At 46.9% G+C, this 21,367-nt stretch overlaps 1 protein-coding gene across 1 annotated transcript; it reads left to right on the top strand.

The window, feature by feature from the left end:
- The first annotated feature begins 784 nt into the window (after positions 1–784).
- On the top strand, positions 785–19,460 carry LOC106543994 (acyl-coenzyme A synthetase ACSM3, mitochondrial). The gene is made up of 13 exons (XM_087728666.1): positions 785–996; positions 3,121–3,331; positions 4,263–4,473; positions 5,249–5,392; positions 7,574–7,730; positions 9,789–9,868; positions 10,064–10,187; positions 11,290–11,370; positions 12,213–12,314; positions 14,168–14,295; positions 16,407–16,506; positions 17,491–17,610; positions 19,298–19,460. The coding sequence occupies exons 1-13, from the start codon at positions 814–816 to the stop codon at positions 19,382–19,384; spliced, it is 1,728 nt and encodes a 575-aa protein (XP_087584792.1). The 5' UTR covers positions 785–813; the 3' UTR covers positions 19,385–19,460.
- The last annotated feature ends 1,907 nt before the right edge of the window (positions 19,461–21,367 follow it).

Below are 21,367 nucleotides of genomic sequence, written 5' to 3'. Positions count from 1 at the left end.
AATAGCCTGGGGAATACCATGATTGGGCGATTCTGATCAGTGTTGATATAGACGCATCCCAACATTTGAATATCTTTTCCAAGATCTTCATGGCTACCAAGATCTACCCAGGTCTATCAAGAAGGCCATCCCTACTGTTAAGTAAGCTCCCCGTTGGGAGAGTGAGGACGTTCAGAGAAGCGTTGTGAGAGTGTTGTTGGAGAACACACAAACCAGCATACAGAGACACTGCAGTTTAAATAGGCTTTTACTTTCGTGGAAATGGAGGTACCAGAGCCCATCAAACAGTCCAAGTCATACACAGATAAGACAGTCAGTCATCAATGTCTTTCAGTTAAGGGATAATCCAAATAACATCGCCCATAATCATATAATCAGTCTGGTACTCAAAGTTTGCTGGCATGTGGAAAACTTACAAATGCTCACGGCACTTTCTAACAGCCAGCTTCCAAAACACTCAAATCAGATCAGCCCAGCATCTAACGAACAGAGAGCTAACAGCCATTCTGGCTCCCTCTTATGGCCAATTAAGGAAACAGCTACCAATCACATTTTACAGTATGATTTAAAGAAACAGGTACAACATTGTTACATGATTTATATATTGCCAACCCAACTGTTAGATTATATTCCTAACACCTACTATTACAGTCTAAGACTTGAGGCTATATAAATACATTTCTGCTTGCCCATTAGGAAGTGTTGAGCCTTCAAGCTCATTGGTTTCCTTGTTTAACCTTCATGACGATTGACTCTCTCAATTTTACTCCCTGTTTACTTTAGCTAGACGAGATATTACGCAGAGTTGGTGCTATGAAGTTCCTCTCCAGACTTCCTCGGTTGCAGTCTGCTGGTGTTCCTACATTCCCTTGCCGATTCAACCGTCATGGATTTGCATCTCTGACTAACGCAGATTCTGAGCCTCAAGACAGAGGTGTGCCAGAATATTTTAATTTTGCAAGCGATGTCATTGATAAATGGAGCCAAAGAGAAAAGGTAAGGTGGCATTAAATTTCTTGATAATTTCTATTAGCTTCTGTTCATTCTCTGATAGGGGGACACGGTGTCTCAGTGGCTAAGACACTGATTTTTTTTAATAGATTTTTTTTAAAATAGATTTTATTAACATTTGTAGGCCGCCCTTTTCCCTGAGGGGACTCAGGGCGGCTCACATAAAATCAGGGAGGGGAAGTACAAACAGTGACATAGACACATATAGTAAAAGTAATAAGCAACATACATTCATCATTCGGGAGGGGCAACTATCCTTGTCCCCAGGCCTGACGGGCTAGCCAGTTCTTGAGGGCTGTGCGGAAGGCCTGGACGGTGGTGAGGGTACGAATCTCCACGGGGAGTTCGTTCCAAAGGGTCGGGGCTACTACAGAGAAGGCCCTCCTCCTTGTAGTTGCCAGCCAGCACTGGCTGGCCGATGGAATACGGAGGAGGCCCACTGAGCTTGTCGAACAGAAGGTCGGCAGTTCAGAGGTTTGAATCCCTAGCGCCGCGTAACAGAGTGAGCTCCCGTTATTTGTCCCAGCTTCTGCCAACCTAGCCATTTAAAAGCATGTAAAAATGCAAGTAGAAAAATAGGGACCACCTTTGGTGGGAAGGGAACAGCGTTCCGTGCGCCTTCACCGTTAGTCATGCCAGCCACATGACCACGGAGGCATCTTTGGACAGCGCTGGTTCTTTGGCTTAGAAATGGAGATGAGCACCGCCCCCTAGAGTCGGGAATGACTAGCACGCATGTGCGGGGGAACCTTTACCTTTACCTTATTCTCTGATAGTATATAGAGAAAGAATTCAATTTTACAGGAGACTCTGACAATTAATCTTGGTTAATTCAGGCTGTTAATTTAATCATCATACAGGTAGCCCTCAACTTACAACCATTCATTTAGTGAGCATTTGAAATTACAATGGTGTTGTTTCTAGCCTCATCTTTATTGCCCTGCTTACAGAAACTGCCTCTCCGGTTAACCCTCATTACATTGTAACAGCTAAGGCCCATCGATGTGAGTGACGTTGAGTTGCACGCCCACCCAGTCACATGATCACTGAGCCCCACCTACCCAGCTGGTCATTAGGGCAGAGAACCGGTTGTTAAATTATTTGAATCCCACCACTGCCTAGAGGTGCAGACACTCATCTCCCACTCAGAAGATTGAGAGGTCAATTCTAGGCAGTGACTGATGCCTACCAGGATGCAAGGATACAATATCTGCTGTGAACTCCATGTAGGCATCAGAAAGGGCATCCAGCTAGTAAACGCTCAGCTCCATTTCTCCAAAGGTGCCCTCATCACCTCAAGACTGGATTACTGTAACGCGCTCTACATGGGGCTGCCCCTGAAGAGTGTTTGAAGACTACAGTTGGTCCAGAAGCAGCCGCGCGAGCGATACTGGGTGTACCTAGATACACACATGTTACACTTATCCTCTGCGAGCTGCACTGTCTCCCCATTGGTCTCCGGACGTGCTTCAAGGTGCTAGTCGTTACTCTTAAAGCCCTACATGTTTTAGGACCTGGCTACCTGAGAGACCGCCTCCTGCCATTTAGATTTTTTTTAGATTTTATTGAACATTTATATGCCGCCCTTTTCCGCCCTTTACCTCCCAAAGACCAATAAGATCGCACAGGTTGGGCCTCCTTCGGGTACCGTCGACTGGACAATGCCGGCTGGCGGCCCCCCGGGGGAGGGCCTTCTCTGTAGCTGTGCCGGCCCTGTGGAACGAACTACCCGTAGAGATCCGGACCCTCACCACTCTCCCGGCCTTCCGTAAAGCCACCAAGACCTGGCTGTTCCGGCAGGCCTGGGGCTGTTGATTAATATCCAGCCCCTCTTAGACAGAATGGATGTTGTGTTAGTTTTAATATTGTATTTCTTATTTTAAAATTTTTAAAAATGCTTTTATCTTGCCTGTGAGCCGCCCAGAGTCCCAATGGGAGCGGGCGGCATACAAATTTCATTAAACTAAAACTAAACTAAACAAAGGGATTACAGGGTTGTTAAAAGAAACAGAAATGCAGTAAGATTTACCGCTAAGTCAGAACCTCAAGACCAGGAGACAGTTCTATCTCTGCGGATGTCCATATCGTCTCTCCTACATTGTCTGCCAGGAAGGGAAGAAATCTTCCAACCCAGCCCTCTGGTGGGTTAGAGAGAACAACGAAGAGGTGAAGTGGACCTTTGAGAAGGTGAGCTACTTGTCTAGGAAAACAGCCAACCTGCTCTCAGAGGCCTGTAACCTGTGCAAAGGAGATCGACTCCTCCTGATACTTCCAAGGGTTCCCGAGTGGTGGCTGCTCAGCTTGGCTTGCATCCGAACAGGTCAGTCCAAAGGATGCTCATGTATTAAGAGATCTTGTAATGGTATGTGGAGAAGACCTTGGGAGACGGAGCAAACAGAGGCTGCTTGGGGTAGGGTCAGATAAGAGACTGCATAGCCCAAAAGTGCATAAGGGCAGGAGAAAGAGGCTCAGAAGAGACCCTCCCTAGTTTCTCAGGCTGTAGAGGAGGCAAGGGGAGGGGGAATTACAAGATTCTGTTAATTCTGTTATTTTTCCCCTTTTCTTTTGCCCCTCGAAGTAAGCGCTTGACCTTTTTTTCAGGGAGGCCATATTATTTTTGAGGTTCAGCAGGCGACGAGCGTGGTCACCTCATGGCTGCTGCTGTGTTGCAATGTTTTTGGGGACAGCTTATTTTAGCGCATGCGTTCAAAAGCCCGATTGGGCTTTTGTTATTCTATCCCTACTCTCAAAACGACGTTGTGGAGCACTGCACACCAGAACAACTAGACCCAAGGACAGTTTCCCCTACGAATGCCATCACTCTGCTAAACAAATAATTCCCTCAACACTGTCAAGCTATTTACTAAGGCTGCGTTACTGTTACTATTAATCTTCTGATTGTTCCTATTGCCCATCTCCCCCCACTTATGACTGTATGACTATAACTTTGTTGCTTGTATCCATATAATTTATATTGATTTGTTTCCTAGTATGATTCGATTGCTTATTTGTACCCTATGATCATCGTTAAGTGCTGTACCTTATGATTCGTGACGAATGTATCTTTGCTTTTATGTACACTGAGAGCATCTGAACCAAAGACAAATTCCTTGTGTGTCCAATCACAGTTGGTCAATAAAGAATTCTATTCTATTCTATTCTATTCTATTCTATTCTATTCTCCATTCTCCATTCTCCATTCTCCATTCTCTTCTATTGTTTTTCTCACAGTCCTTTGTTCTGCTTTGCAGGCATTGTCTTCATTCCAGCCACAATCCTCTTGACCGCTCCAGACATATTATACAGACTCCAGCAATCCAAAGTCAGCTGTATTGTTGCCAATGAGGCAATTGCACCGTTAGTAGATGCCGTGGGGTCTGAATGCAGCTGGTTGAAAACCCGGATCCTGGTTTCCAAGAGCAGCAAACGGGAAGGTTGGCTGAACTTCCATGATTTACTACAGTGAGTATCCTTCCTGTTGCTCCAAGACCTTTGTGATACCAAGAGATATCACCTGTAGACATTTCCTCCTCCTTCTCCTCCTCCTCCTCCTCCCCCTCCTCCTCCTCTTCTCCTCCTTCTCTTTCTCCTCCTCCTCCTCCTCCTCCTCCTCCTCCTCCTCCTCCTCATCCCCATCCTTCTTCTCCTCTTCTTCCTCCGCCTCCTCCTTCTTCTCCTCCTTCTTCTCCCTCTCCTCCTCCTCTTCTTCTCCTCCTTCCCCTTCTTCTCCTCCTCCCCTTCTTCTTCTTCTTCTTCTCCCCCTCCTCCTCCCCCTTTTTCTTCTTCTTCTTCTCCCCCTTCTTCTTCTTCTCCCTCTCCTCCTCCTCTTCTCCTCCTCCCCCTTCTTCTCCTCCTCCCCTCCTCCTCCTCCTTCTCCTCCTCCTCCTCCTCCTCCTCCTCCCCTCCTCCTCCTCCTCCTCCTTTTTTCTGCAATCAAGTTTGGAGCGGTTTACCTTGAGTTTGTATCTGTTGTGTGCTCCTGTGTTGTTGTGGTTGAAGTTGAAGTCGTCACTGACAGGTAGAACATTGTAACAGATAATTTTTGGGTACTGTGCTCAGGTCACACCAAAGGGGGCATAGTTCTAACTTGTCTGAGCCCAAAATCCCAAGTCTGGTGGCAGAAGGGAATCTGTTGTGAGCAGATGAGCTCTTCTGGACTCGCTCAATTGTATTAATGTCTGATAGGCAGTGCGGGTTCCAGACTGATGAGCTAATCTTCCCTTCTTCTCTTTTGCAGAGCCGCCCCTGACCAGCATCAACCTGTTCAGACGAAGAGTCTTGATCCGATGACCATCTACTTCACCAGTGGGACTACAGGCTACCCCAAAATGGTGCAACATTCCCATGGCAGTTTGGGCTTTGGGCTGAGCAGTATTGCAAGGTAGTTCTATAGGTCTGCATTTGACCCATCCCTATTGTATCTCTCCATTGATTAATTGACTGATTACATGTCAGAGTTTTGGCAGCATAACTATTATTATGAGATAAACCCAGGAGCAAAACAGAGCACACAGCACACAAAGCCTTTAGACAATTCATAGTGGTTTGTATATACCAGGGGTGGGTTTCAACCGGTTCGTGGCGGTCCCTGCGAACCGGTTGGTCGCCGAACCCGGAAGTAAGTAACTTCCGGGAACGGCGAAGGGCGCGCCCGCCCGCCCGCAGTCCTTACCCAGTTTTGACGAGTTCTGCGCTTCCACACATGCGCAGGACGCATACAGTGCTTGCGTGATTGTCCAGGAGCAGCTGGAGCGTCGCGCAGACGCTAGTACGCATGCGTGCACCATGCGCGTGCACGAGGACGCCGCCGGCCCCGTTCCAACCGAACCGGTTGGAACGGGGCGAGAAACCCACCCCTGGTATATACATATATACAGACATACACATGGTAGATAAATCCCTTACCACCCAGCTACAGACACAAGGAGAGAAATGAGATACATGACGAGAGAAAGAGAGAGAGAGAGAGAGAGAGAGAGAGAGAGGGAGAGAGGGAGAGAGGGAGAGAGACTGAGAGAGAGAGAGACCCTCTAATGGCCACCTATATATAGACACCTCTTAAAACAGCAAAAGACCCCACCAGCGTCTTAAACTAGCTACACCTGTATTGCTGAATCATCCTCATTGCATCCACTTACAGTTCACAGCTTACAACCTTACATCAACTGGCAGCTATTAAATCCTCAGTACCTGACATTACAGGTGGTCCTTGACTTGCAACCCATTCGTTCAAATGGTACTTACAACCCAGTGGTTCAAAGCTGCGATGGCACGGAAAGCAACTTACAATTGTTTTTCACACTTATGACCATTGCAGCATTCCCCATGCTCACACGATCAAAATTCAGTCCACTTGACCACGGACTCACATTTATGACAATTCCAGTGTCCTGGGATCATGCGATCCCCTTTTTGCGACCATCTGACAAGCAACATCAATAGGGAATCCAGATTCACTTAACAACGGTGTGGCTCACTTAACACCTGCAGTGATTTACTTAACCACTGGGGCAAGAAAGGTTGTAAAATGGGGCAAAATTCACTGAACAAACGTCTCGCTTAGCAACAGGGATTTTGGGCTCAGTTGTGGTCTTAAGTTGAGGACTACCTCTTTAGCAATTTCTAAATAAACTCATCTTGCGGCTTCTGTGACCTGATCCCTTTTAGAGAATGATGACCTCTACAATGGCTGCTACAGTTTGAGTCTTAATCATCATCATCTTCTTCTTTTAATGGCCCCATAATCCCTCGTGGGATGGAGTCTGGGCAACATCCAGAATGCAGCCGCGCGAGCGATTGTGGGTGCACCTTGGTACACCCACGTTACACCTATCCTCCGCGAGCTGCACTGGCTACCGATCGGTCTCCGGATACGCTTCAAAGTGCTAGTCGTAACTTATAAAGCCTTCATGGTATTGGACCTGGGTACTTGAGAGACCGCCTGCTGCCAATTACCTCCCAAAGACCCGTCAGATCTCACAGGGTCGGCCTCCTCCGGGTTCCGTCCACCAGCCAATGCCATCTGGCTACTACCCGGGGGAGGGCCTTCTCTGTAGCAGCTCCAGCCCTTTGGAATGAACTCCCCGCGGAGATCCGGACCCTCACCTCTCTCCAGGCCTTCCGGAAAGCCGTCAAAACCTGGCTGTGCCAGCAGGCCTGGGGTTGATGAGTTCCGCTCCCCTCTTGACTGGTATGGCTGTGTGATTTTCGTGTATTTTAATTATGTGTACTGTTGTTTATGTTCCCTTTCCCCTTTGAGTTGTTCGCCGTCCTGAGTCCCTCCTGGAGAAGGGCGGCATACAAATAAACCAAATACTAATACTAATACTAATACAACAGAATAGAGTGTTTAGTGGCCAGATGCCCTTCTTGTCACCAGTACAGAGTTTTGTTCAGCAGATATATTCTCATTGTGCCCAGAGAGAGAAATATATGCCTCTATCCAGGATCAAACCTCCTGATTGTGAGGCCAGAGCACCACCTCTAGGCCACTGTACCACCCAACAGTTTGAGTCTTAATGTCATTCACAAAATATCTATTGGCTTTTTCTTTTATTAACAGGGAATGGTTGGGTCTGAATTCTTCTGACATTATGTGGGGTCTTTCTGATCCTGGCTGGGTAAAATTTGCCATAGGATCTTTCTACTCTACTTGGAGCCAAGGATCATGTATATTTCAACATGGCTCGCTCCAGTTCGATCCCAAAGTAGTTTTGGAGGTAAGAATTCAGGTGCCTTGTTTGAAAAGTCCCATACAGGTAGACAGTGATTCTCCCTAAAGTTACATATAATTTCAAGGTTGTCTCAGCCTTCCAAGGTGGGTAAAATGGGGATCCAGATTGTTGGGGGCAATAGGCTGACTCTGCAAATCGCTTAGAGAGGGCTGTAAACCACTATGAAGCGGTATATAAGTCTGCTATTGCTTGCAAAAAAAGGAAGGAAGGAAGGAAGGAAGGAAGGAAGGAAGGAAGGAAGGAAGGGAGGGAGGGAGGGAGGGAGGGAGGGAGGGAAACTGTGGTGGTGCAGTGGTTATAATGCAGTATTGCAGGCAGACTCTGCCCACTGCCACCAGTTTGATCCTGACCGGTTTCAGATTGACTCATCTTTCCATCCTTCCGAGGTCGATAAAATGAGGACCCAGATTGTTCAGGATAACAGGCTGATTTTGTAAACTGCTTAGAGAGGGCTGTAAAAGCACTGTAAAGCAATATATGTCTGTGCTATTGCTATTGCTCTTCCTTTTTTCCTTTCCTTCCTTCCTTCCTTCCTTCCATCCATCCATCCATCGTGCACAGTGGTTAGAATGCAGTATTACAGGCTAACTCTGTCGGTTGCCAGCAATTCGATCCTGAGCCCCTCAAGGTTAACTCAGCCTTCCATCCTTCCGAGGTGGGTAAAATGAGGACCCAGATTGTCGGGGGAAAGAGAGGCTGACTCTGTAAACCACCTAGAGAGGGCTGGAAAGCACTGTGAAGCGGTATATAAGTCTATGTGCTATTGTCCTTCCTTCCCTCCTTCCTTCCCTCCCTCCTTCCCTCCCTCCCTCCTTCCCTTCCCTTCCCTTCCTTCCATGGTGTGCAGTGGTTAGAATGCAGTATTGCAGGCTAATTCTGCTGACTGCTGGCAGTTCGATCCTGACCGGATCAAGGTTGACTTAGTTTTCCATCCTTCCGAGGTGGGTAAAATGAGGACCCAGATTGTTGGGGGAAAGAGAGGCTGACTCTGTAAACTGCTTAGAGAGGGCTTTGAAGCACTGTAAAGCATTATATAAGTCTAAGTGCTATTGCTAGTGGCTGGTTAACCCTCCCAAATTGTCTGAAAAACTGCTTTCCTCACTACAATTCAAACTGGAGAAAGTGCAAAAATCAAATATCCATTCTATGGCCACACCTCCTCTGTTCCTCTGTCTCAATCATCCAGGTCGTAGTTGTACCAAAGTTATTAACTTATTTGTCTTTGTAGATTTATATATTTATCTTTTGTGATTGTAAGCGACCAGAATTACCTTGAGGTAAAATGGGTGGCCTATAGATTTTATAAACAAACTGTACACCAGCTATGGGGGAACCCTACAAGATTTGGTTATTTGTTTATGTATACTCAATTCAGTGGTGGGATTCAAATTTCTTACTACCGGTTCTGTGGGCGTGACTTGGTGGGCATGGCTTGGTGGACATGGCAGGGGAAGGATACCGCAAAATCCCCATTCCCTCCTGACTTGGGAGGCAGAGAATAGATGGGGGTGTGGCCAGCCAGTGGTGTTTGCCGGTTCTCCATACCGTGACCCATCAAATGTGCACCCGACAAAACCGCGCCGACAAAACTGCGGTGAGAAAACCGTGAGGTCGAAAGCACTCCCACAAAAGAGCGCCGACAAAATCGCATCCACAAAAGTGCGATTAGGGTTAAGGTAAGAGTTAGGGTTAGGGTTAGGGTTATTACGTTGTTATTATGTTGTTATTACGTTGTTTTCGAGTTGTTTCTTGATGGCATGCTTTCGTCGGTGCGCATTTGTCGGTGCGCTTCTGTGGGCGCGCTTTCGACCTCGCAGTTTTCTCGCTGCGGTTTTGTCGGTGCACTTTTGTCAGGCGCACATTTGTCAGTGAACCCTCCATACTACTCAAAATTTCCGCTACCGTTTCTCCAGAACTGGTCAGAATCTGCTGAATACTGCCCCTGACTCAATTAGTTATATTTCTCTATATTTCTCTATATTTCTCTTTGAGTGCCAAATCTCACTCAGTGGTATTAAAAATGGCTTCCTCCCTTTTACTCAGTGTCTTGCCAAGTATCCGGTGACAACCTTTTGTGGCACGCCAACAATTTTTCGGATGCTGCTCCAACACGATGTTAGCAGGTACAACTGATTTGCCTAAGAAGAAGGACATTCTGGGATGCTTTAACTCTTTTGTAATTTTGTATCAAGAGACGCGGTGGCTCAGTGGCTAAGAATCCCTAGTGCCGCATAACAGAGGGAGCTCCCATTACTTGTCCCAGCTTCTGCCAAGGTCCCTTCTCTGAAGAAAATTGCTTTCTCCTTCTCTTCGTTCAGGTATAAGTTCAAGAGTCTGCACACCTGTTTGGCTGGTGGCGAACCAAGCAACCTAGAAGTGTTGAAAGACTGGAAAGCAGAAACTGGGTTTGATATCCGTGAAGTCTACGGGCAGACAGAAAGTGTAAGTTTGCAACCAGTTGTGTCTTTAATATAAATGTTCAGGGTGAAAAGGTCCGGAAAACAAACGCATGGAACTTTTCCAGACTTACTCAGCTGTTCTGAGCCAAGCTTCCTTAAAAAGCAATTAGCAGAGCAAAACCCCTTTTATTTACACGACTGTGAATTCCTTTCATTCACAGTCAGCAAGGCTTAGCAAACAGTCTTTCAGAGGAATGTTTATCAACACGAACCTTATCTCGTTTGGCGAGCTGCCAAATAACTAGTTTCCAGACGCAGGGCAAGGCAAAACTTGGCACAGAGTCTCTTATAGTCACAAACAGAACTTTCCACTCTTAAAACGACCGAATGAACGAAGTGTTTCCTGCAAAAGCCCCTCCCCATTCATTTCCTCCTTTGTTTCTTATGGGAGGGGCCAATCACTTTCAAGATATGGATTTACTCTCAAGTTGACCCTGCTTTCTTAGTTCTTGTCTTCTGACAGCTCTGCACAGGGGCACACTGGGAACAGGCTCCAGCTGTTCCTCTGCCTCACTGCTGTCTAGCTCCCTCTCTGCCTCCGACGCAGAGCCCTCGTCTGAGCTTTCCTCAGCCCGCAGGACTGGCCCATGTTCCTCCCCAACCTTCTCACTGTCCGACTCTGCTGCCAGTTCTACCGGCCACTGGCAGGCCACAACATCAGCTGAGACCCTGACTTCAGTTCACCAAGCCAGAATGTGAGGAGGTCAATGCATGCACGCACTCTGAAGCACCGAGATCCTTCCAGGTTGAAAGGATTATCCGGGGACATCACTGTTTCCCACGGGATGCCCATTTGAGGATCCCCTTTCATATCCCCTGCAGGAGCTGGAGTGAAGGATGTGTTGTGGCCTGCCAGCGGCTAGCGGAGCCGCCGCTGTCTGAATCTGCTGCCAGCTCCACTGGCCGCTGGCGGGCCGCAACACAAACATATGTTTAGTGAGCATTTAAAGTTGCAACGGCACTGAAAACATGAGATTTACAAGCAACCCCCACACTTACAACGAATGCAGCATCCCCAGAGTCACATGAGCAAAATTTGGATGGTAAGCTTAACTTAATTGCATTCCTATCATTTGTCCTCACAGTCCTTGCTATGCGGCACTGCAAAAGGGATGAAAATTAAACCTGGATTCATTGGAAAACCTGTTTCTGGTGTTGATATCCAGGTAAGTCCGTTTTGTCATGGATATCATCAATAGAGGTAGTGGAGTAGTGCGGTGGCCTAGAAGTGGTGCTCTCGCCTCACAATCAGGAGGCTGAGAGTTCAATCCTAGGTAGAGGCAGATATTTCTCTCTCTGGGGATAATGAAAAATATATCTGCCGAACTAAACTCCGCAATGGTGACTGGGAGGCATCCGGCCATTCAAACATTCTGCTAGTTTCATTCAGTTGCCCAGACTCTACCCCGCAAAGGATTATGGGGTCATTAAATGAACATGATGGTCATCATCACTACAGGTAGTCTTCAACTTGCACTTCATTTAATGACCTTTCACAGTTACAATGGCCCCGAAAAAGAGGCTCATGACCATTTTTCACACTTAACAACCATTGCAGCATCCCTGTGCTCACATGGTCAAAATTCAGACGCTTGACAACCAATTCATGTTTATGACGGTTGCCATATCCCGGGGTCATATGATCCCTTTTTTTTTTGCAACCTTCTGACCAGCAAAGACAATGGGGAAAATCAGATTCGCTTAACAACCCTTGCTATTAAGTTAACAGCTGCAGTGATTCGCTTAACAACGGTGGCAAGAAAGGTTGTAAAAGGGGGCAAAACTCACCAACAACAGAACACAACAATAGAAATTCTCACAACAACAGAAATATGGGGCTCGGTTTTGGTCGTAATTCGAGGACTACCTGAATTATAGGGGGGGGGGATTCCTTGGCATAGCATAACCTAATACCATGAGAATTGTACATTACAATGAATCTGCTAGCCAAGGAGATTAGCCCCCCCCCCCAATCAAAAGGGAAGCTTGAATGTCCATTTCTTTCTAGATCATTGATGAAAATAACCATCGTCTTCCTCCCGGAGAAGAAGGAGACATCGCCGTGAAGATCAAGCCGCAAACGTTTGTGGGTCTTTTCAGTGGCTATGTGGTAAGGGAGAACCCCTCAAACAAATTTCAAGAAGTAGAAGAGGTTAGGGGGTGGCAATGGCATCAGCCAAGGTGGCGCAGTGGTTAAATGCAGCACTGCAGGCTACTGCTAGATCAGCAGGTCAGCGGTTCAAATCTCACCGGCTCAGGGTTGACTCAGCCTTCCATCCTTCCGAGGTGGGTAAAATGAGGACCCAGATTGTTGGGGGCAATATGCTGACTCTCTGTAAACCGCTTAGAGAGGCCTGAAAGGCCTATGAAGCGGTATATAAGTCTACTGCTATTGCTATTGCTTCAGCTCTTGCAATGATCAAGGAGAACCTACAGAAAGGACCAAGAATGAAGCTTCAAATGAAGTTTCAGTCCTTCTCGGTTCCCAACGTGGAAGTTGGAAAGCTACAACACAGGGGACAATTGTTGGTTCCAAGACCACCCTATGCCAGCCCACTTTGGGCGAATCAATGATATCGTGGTGTACATAGGGAGATCTGATTGGATAACTGCTGACCAATTGTTGTGCCAGAGCTGGCAGCAGATACGGACAGCGAGGAGGTTGGGGAGGAACATGGGTCAGTCCTGGAGTCTGGGGAAGACTCGGATGAGGGCTTTGCATCAGAGGCAGAGAGGGGGCCCAAGACCATCTAATAGTTATTTGCTGCCTCCGAACCCTCCGGAGCCTGATATCAGCAAGGCAGAAGAACAGTGGGAGCCTGTTTCCAGTGTGCGCATGTGCAGAGCTGCCAGAAAACAGAGTCGACTTGGGAGTAAGGCTTGGAGATGATTGGCTCCTCCCATATGACATAAAAGAGGAACAAACTGGATGTGAACTTTTGCAGGAAGCAATGGGTTCATCTGCTCGGTTCAAGCTTTGAGAAGTTCTGTTTGACTCTGTGCTAAATTTGGCCTTGCTCTGCCTTTGGCAGTTAGGTCTCTGGCCTCATTCCCACAGACTGTTTGTGAAGCCTTGCGGACTGTTTAATGACCACAATTTACAGCCGTATAAATAAACGAGGGTTTTGGGGAGTAAGATTATGATTTACGCTTTCTCAGGAAGCCTAGGTCGGAACACCAATGACCAGGGAGGTGGGGAAGAGTTGAGATGGTTGAGAACGTTCTACTTTATGATCCTGTGGGTTGCAACAATTATTATTATTATTATTATCAAAATTTATATGCCGCCCAATCCTGAAGGACTCCGGGTGGCTTACAAAAAAAAAAGAGAGAAAAAAAGAGAGAGAAAAAGACAAAATCACAACACCACGTACATTCATTCTAATCGGGGCTGGATCTCAACAATGAGGTCAACAGCCCCAGGCCTGTCGGAACAGCCAGGTTTCTACAGCTTTCCTGAAGGCCATGAGAGTGGGTATGGTCTGGATCTCTGGGGGTAGCTGATTCCAAAGAGTCGGAGCAGCCACAGAGAAGGCTCTCCTCCGGGGGCCCGCCAGCTGACACTGTCTGGCTGACGGCATCTGAAGGAGGCCTAATCTGTGGGATCTTACTGGCCGCTGGGAGGTATGTGGCAGTAGGCAGTCACGGAGGTACGCTGGCCCTAAGCCATGTAGGGCTTTAAAGGTAATAACCAACACTTTGAATTGCGTCCGGAGACCAATTGGTAGCCAGTGCAGCTCGCGGAGGACAGGCGCAACGTGGATGTACCTCGGTGCACCCAATATCGCTCGCACGGCCGCATTCTGAACAAGGCTGAATTATGAGGCTATCACCCATGCAGAGAGTATGGGGTTTCCACCCCATGATAGTCCAGTAATGGATCACATTCACAAGTGTGGGCTCAATGTTGCAGCCACCCAGCGAAGAATGTGAGGAGTGAATTGCCTGCTTCTTTGCCCTTAGAACGATCCAGAAAAAACTGCCTCTACAGTACGCGGAGACTACTACATCACTGGAGACAGAGGACTCATGGATGAAGATGGATACATCCAGTTCGTTGCAAGAGCAGATGATATCATCTTGTCTTCTGGGTAAACTTTGTTTGCTAACGCTTTGCAAGATATCTGAGATGCTTCGCACCAACAATGGCAATGCAAAATCTAGATGCATTCACAGGCCCGATACTCAATCCTGCATTACGATGATAGACTACAGAGGTGGGTTCCTACCAGTTCGCACCTATTCGGTAGAACCGGTTCATCAAATCTACCGAACTGGTTAGAAGAGGTTCCACCAGTGGACCCAGAAAGCAGGCCACACCTACAGAAGAGGTTCCAAAAGTTTTTGAAACCCAGCACTGCCCCACACACAGACACACACAGACACACACACACACACACACACTGACAGAGAGAGAGAGAGAAAGGAAGGAAGGAAGGAAGGAAGGAAGGAAGGAAGGAAGGAAGGAAGGAAAGAAGAAGAAAGAAAGAAGTAAAGAAAGAAAGAAAGAAAGAAAGAAAGAAAAAGAGTGAGAGAGAGATGAAAGAAAAAAGGGACAGAGAGACAAAAGGAAGGAGAGAGAGAGAGAGAGAGAGAGAGAGAGAGAGAGAGAGAACACATGGCCAGCAAGCCACTCCCACCAGGTCACATGACCGGCAAGCCACTCCCACAAAGGAGGCCACACCCACAGAGTAGGTTCCAAAAATTTTTGAAACCCACCACTGATAGACTACCACCCCAGAGAGAGAAAGACAGGGAGAGAGAGAGAGAGAGAGAGATTCCATCAACATGAGCAAAATCAAAACTCATTAAATCAGCACTATTAAAACATTTCCATCAATGAACCAACATTTTGAGGTCTCCAAGGAGTGTATCAGTGGTGGGTTTCAAAATATTTTAGAACCTCTTCTGTAGGTGTGGCCTGCTTGGTGGGAGTGGCTTGCCGGCCATGTGACCAAGTGGGAGTATCTTGGCAGTCATGTGACTGGGTGGGTGTGGCCAACTTATAAAATGTGGTGAAACTCACTTAACAACGCTCTTGCTTAGCAACCAAAATGTTGGCTCAAAAACTCTGGCATTTGAAGCACGCAAGTCTTAAAGCTGTCAAGTTACAAGACCATTGCACCCCTAACCCTTTAGAAAAAAAAACCCAGGGTGTTCAAACTTGACAACTTTAAGACTTGTGGACTTCAACTTCCAGAATTCCTCTTCTTGCTCTTCATCTTGATGATGTGCAGACGGGGGAAGGGGAAGGGAGCTGGAACCGGTTCTAAACGGCACTGTAGATTTGTGGAACCTCTTCTATAGAAGAGGTTAGAACTGGCAGGAACCCACCCCTGGTGTGTAGTGAGATTTCATTCAGTGACCTTCCAATTTCCATGTTCTACTTTTCGTGCATACTCAGAGCAGAGGTGGTATTCAGCAGTTCTGACAGTTTTGGAGAACCGGTAGCGAAAATTTGGAGTAATTCGGAGAACCGGTAAATACCACCTCTGACTGGCCCTTCTGACTGGCCCCTCTCCCATGTATTCTCTGCCAGCTGATCCAGGAAGAAATGGGGATTTTGCAGTAACTTTTCTCTGGAGCAGGGAGGGACTGGAGATTTTGCAGTATCCTTCCCCTGCCACGCCCACCAAGCCACATCCACAGAACCGGTAGTAAAAAAAAATTGAATCCCATCACTGGCTCAGAGGTATTTTGGCTCCTTCAATTGAAGTATACAAGAAAGCTCTGGGTACATCAACACATCAGGCACAATGACTTGCCAAAAATCAAATGCTTCCTGTTAAATTTGGAAAGCAATTAAGTATTTTAATTCTGTGTTTAGCTGCCAGTATCCCTTAACCTTTGGTCTATCGACAGCTGAGTAGCCACCAATGGCCTCTTCAGAGATCAAACTGGAGCTTTTATAGCAATAGCAATAGCAGTTAGACTTATATACCACTTCATAGGGCTTTCAGCCCTCTCTAAGCGGTTTACAGAGTCAGCATATCGCCCCCACAGTCTGGATCCTCATTTCACCCACCTCAGAAGGATGGAAGGCTGAGTCAACCTTGAGCCGGTGAGATTAGAACCGCTGAACTGCAGATAACAGTCAGCTGAAGTGGCCTGCAGTACTGCACCCTAACCACTGCGCCACCTCGGCTCCTTTTGGACTTCAATCTACAGTGTCTCCCTTGATTTATGGTATTCTCCTGTTTAGATATCGCATTGGCCCATTTGAAGTGGAGCACGCGCTGATGAAGCACCCTGCAGTAGCTGAAGCCGCTGTTGTTAGCAGCCCAGATCCCATCAGAGGAGAGGTAACGTGTCCGTTATGCTGGGTGTTATTGTCATTCCCCTGTCAGAGTCTGACTCTGTGGGGAAAGATGAGACAACAGAGATTGAGGGGCTGGCTTCATTGGCTTCGGAGGAAAATGGGGAAGGGAAGGGCCTTTCAAGATTAGGGCAGCTTGCAGATAGGGAGGAACAGGGGCAGGATGAACATGAGAGGCAGAGCTCAGGCAAGGAGCAAGGGCCACCCCCTCCTGATCCAAGAGCACGGAGAATGGAAAGAAGGCGAGAACAACGCAGACTGAACAGTCGACATCGTCTGCAGTACTGCACTCTCATCACTGAGCCACTGTGGCTCTTCGCCAGGTTGTTTTGGGATCGCCCCCAGGATATCTATCACTATTAGTATTATCATTTTTTATCACTAACATTATTATTAAGCATTCATCCTATAGTACCAGAAAGTGACCTTTGCGCAAACCTTGATGTCAACTCGCAAAAGCATTTCTAGTCTCCTCTCGAGTTGCCATAGGCAGCAAATTTCACGCATACCTTCTTCCAGGGTCGGATCTCAGATTGCCAAAGCCGGCTTGTGATGTGTGGACCTCTACAGTCCACAAAAGTGCCTCGTTGGAGAATGTGATTTATGACACAGACTGAGAGGAGATGGGGAAACAGGGTCAAAGTTGAACCATAGGCTACATACCACAGAGTTGACCTCACCCGAGTAGCTGCCGACATGCTATTCCTAATTTGTTTTTTGGATATTCTATCTAATTTTTTGTTAACTTTTGTAGTATGTGTTGTTGTTTTTTATGTTGTACGCCGTCCTGAGTCCTTGGGAGAAGGGCGGCATATAAATCCAATAAACCAAACCAAACCAAACCTAATAAATAACTGGTTTTCTTTTGAAACTTGGCTTGAGACTCATGAATTAATTAGGGCATCTGTCAGGAGCTTAACATCGGAGAGCCATTGCTAATTCATCTTCTTTTATCCTGACTTGGCTGTAGGTGGTCAAAGCATTCATCATCCTAACGCCTGCCTATCAATCACAAGACAGAGATAAATTAAGTGTGGAGCTGCAAGGACATGTGAAGAAAATTACAGCTCCCTATAAGTACCCCAGAAAGGTGAGTGCTTGGCACGACAACAGACTCAAGTCTTGTTTGAACTTGAGGAGAAGGAGGCAATGATCAGATAGGGGGCAGCTGAACCCACAGAATGAATGGGGTGTGGCAAGCATTTCAGAAGGGACCCTCCCTGCTTTCTTAGACTTTAAAGTGAGAGAGGAGATATGCACTTCCAGACTTGCAAGCTTTTGTTAATGCAACCTTAAACAAAGGTAACACTACCGTGTTTCCCCAAAAATAAGACAGGGTCTTATTTTCTTTTGATCCCCGAAAAAACTGCTTGGCCTTATTTTCGGGGAGGTCGTATTATTTTTGAGGTGCAGGAGATGGCGAGCATGGTCCCCTCATGGCTGCTGCTGTGAGGCAATATTTTTGGGGAGGGCTTATTATTTTTGAGGTGCAGGAGATGGCGAGCATGGTCCCCTCATGGCTGCTGCTGTGAGGCAATATTTTCGGGGAGGTCTTATTATTTTTGAGGTGCAGGAGGTGGTGAGTGTGGTCCCCTCATGGCTGCTGCTATGAGGCAATATTTTTGGGGAGGTCTTATTATTTTTGAGGTGCAGGAGATGGCGAGTGTGGTCACCTCATGGCTGCTGCTGTGAGGCAATATTTTTGGGGAGGTCTTATTATTTTTGAGGTGCAGGAGGTGGCGAGTGTGGTCCCCTCATGGCTGCTGCTGTGAGGCAATATTTTTGGGGAGGTCTTATTATTTTTAAGGTGCAGGAGGTGGCGAGTGTGGTCCCCTCATGGCTGCTGCTGTGTGGCAATATTTTCGGGGAGGTCTTATTATTTTTGAGGTGCAGGAGATGGTGAGCGTGGTCCCCTCATGGCTGCTGCTGTGAGGCAATATTTTCGGGGAGGTCTTATTATTTTTGAGGTGCAGGAGGTGGCGAGTGTGGTCCCCTCATGGCTGCTGCTGTGAGGCAATATTTTTGGGGAGGTCTTATTATTTTTGAGGTGCAGGAGATGGCGAGTGTGGTCCCCTCATGGCTGCTGCTGTGAGGCAATATTTTTGGGGAGGTCTTATTATTTTTGAGGTGCAGGAGATGGCGAGTGTGGTCCCCTCATGGCTGCTGCTGTGAGGCAATATTTTTGGGGAGGTCTTATTATTTTTAAGGTGCAGGAGGTGGCGAGTATGGTCCCCTCATGGCTGCTGCTGTGTGGCAACATTTTCGGGCAGGTCTTATTATTTTTGAGGTGCAGGAGATGGCGAGCGTGGTCCCCTCATGGCTGCTGCTGTGTGGCAATATTTTCGGGGAGGTCTTATTATTTTTGAGGTGCAGGAGATGGCGAGCGTGGTCCCCTCATGGCTGCTGCTGTGTGGCAATATTTTCGGGGAGGTCTTATTATTTTTGAGGTGCAGGAGATAGCGAGCGTGGTCCCCTCATGGCTGCTGCTATGTGGCAACATTTTTGGGGAGGTCTTATTATTTTTGAGGTGCAGGAGATGGCGAGCGTGGTCACTTCATGGCTACTGCTGTGTGGCAATATTTTCAGGGAGGGCTTATTTTCAGGGGAGGGCTTATTTTAGCGCATGCGCTCAAAAGCCCCATTGGGCTTATTATCTGGGGAGGTCGTATTTTCAGGGAAGTAGGGTAGTATTCCTAGTCTTACATTACCTTGAATGGCGAAGAGCCTTTTTTCCCTCTATTTTTAAAAAAAATACAATTTCATTCTGTTTTCGTTAGATCGAGTTTGTTCAAGACCTACCCAAGACAATTTCCGGAAAAATCCAAAAGGGGCTGTTGAGAAAAAAAGAATGGGAGAAGGCCTAATGGATTTTGGAGCTCATAATGGACTTGGTGGAGGCTGTCTTTTTGTTATTTTGCCAGAATCAGCGGTGAGATAGGCGATCAACTGGGTGACTTTGGGCCAATCAACAGGAGATGGTGAGTTCTAGTCCTGCTGTAGGCATCAAAAGCAGCTGAGTGACTTTGGGTCAGTCCCTCTATCTAAGCCCAACCCACCTCGCGGGATTGTTGTTCTGGGGACAATGGGGGGGGGGGAGGTCGTGTGGGATATGCTCGCCGCCTTGACTTATTTGTACAAATAATAAAGGCAGGATAGAAATAAATAAATAAACAATTAGTAAATAAATACACATATGGACCAGTGATGAAATTCATATTTTTTTTTACTATTGCTTGAGGTAGTAAATGAGGACCCAGATTGTTGGGGACGATATTCTGACTCTGTAAACCGCTTAGAGAGGGCTGTGAAGCACTGGGAAGTGGTATACAAGTCCTATTGCTAATGGCTGATTAACCCTCCTAAATTGTCTGAAAAAGTTTACTGCTTGCTTCACTACAATTCAAACTGGAGCAAGTGCAAAAATCAAATATCCACTCTATGCCTCTACGCCTCCTCTGTCCCTCTGTCTCAATCATCCAGGTCATAGTTGGCCCTGTTGTCAGCGTTCCAAATCAGAATCGAAGGCAGAGCTATCCTTAAAGTTCCAATTTAATAAGACAGACATGTTGGCACTATGCTATGGAATCCCAATACTGGAAATGACATCAGAATCCCACCCAGTTAAAAGTTCATGATCTTGTCCCCACACCCACAGTCCATCGCATGGTCCAATCTTCTCCTTCCACGCTGGCGTCCATGCCCAGCTTCTTCTGGTCAGGTGTGAAAGTGCGGAGACAAAGGATGACCTTGACTTCTAGCAAAGAATGAAAAACAATACATTCCAAAATCCTACTCCTTCTAATCCCCCCTCCCATTGACTATACTTAAAGAAACAGCATAATGAAATAAGAGAAAGTGTGGCAGGCCAAAATTCTAAAAGGAATATAAATGCAGGCCTGACACCTGTATTATTAACTTATAACTTATTTGTTATAAGTTATTACAACAAGTTATCATAACAAGTAAAGTTATTAACTTACTTGTGTTTGTAAATTTATATAGTTTTTCTCTTTTGTGATTGTAAGCCACCAGAATTACCTTGAGGTAAGATGGGTGGCCTGTAGATTTTATAAACAAGCAAACCGTACACCAGCTAAAGGGGAACTGTTCGGACTCCCCCCCCCCACCTCCATACAGTAACGAATGCTGAGACAAGCTTAGCTGGAATGCCACAACACTTTATTGGCAGGGTTATAAATCTTGGTGGCTGAAAACTCAAACATGAAGGAACAGATAAAGAACCTTGGCAGCAACCCAGACTCCGACAGATACAGATAACAGCTTCTCCAGCATTGGTAATGAAGTTGAATCCTGCAAACAGTCTCCTCCCAAAGTCTCTCCTTATATACTCTCTTGAGAGGAGCCTAATTACAACCACCTGGGTCCAATTATCTTCTGTATCTGTGTAGTTGTTCTCTGTGTCTATCACCCCACCATTGCCTGGCGTCCAGGACCAACTCCCTTTGGCTTTCACCACTGCTCCATGCCTCAGGTGCCTCCTGGCGGACAACTAGCCTCACTGGTCCCTCCTCGGAGTCGGAACCCTGTCCAGGGTCCTCCACATCTTCCAGAGCCAACTCATAGGGCCCCTCGCTGTCGAAGTCTGTTTGCAGCTCCAATGGGCCACAACAGGAACCCTACAAGATTTGGTTCTTTGTTTATATATTACTCAATTCAGTGGTGGGATTCAAAAAAAATTATGATCCGTTCTGTGGGCGTGGCTTTGTGGGCTTGGAGTGGCTTGGTGGGTGTGGCAGGGAAAGGATACTGCAAAATCCCCATTCCCTCCCCACTCTGGGGCCAGTCAGAGGTGGCGTTTGCCGGTTCGCCAAACTACTCAAAATTTC

The sequence above is a fragment of the Thamnophis sirtalis genome, unplaced genomic scaffold (assembly GCF_051295495.1).
Source record: "Thamnophis sirtalis isolate CommonGarterSnake01/CBP01778 unplaced genomic scaffold, rThaSir2_p1.2 scaffold_14, whole genome shotgun sequence".
Taxonomy (NCBI): domain Eukaryota; kingdom Metazoa; phylum Chordata; class Lepidosauria; order Squamata; family Natricidae; genus Thamnophis; species Thamnophis sirtalis.
Note: the sequence above shows the minus strand (reverse complement) of the source record. Positions and strands in the feature narration are given on the sequence as shown.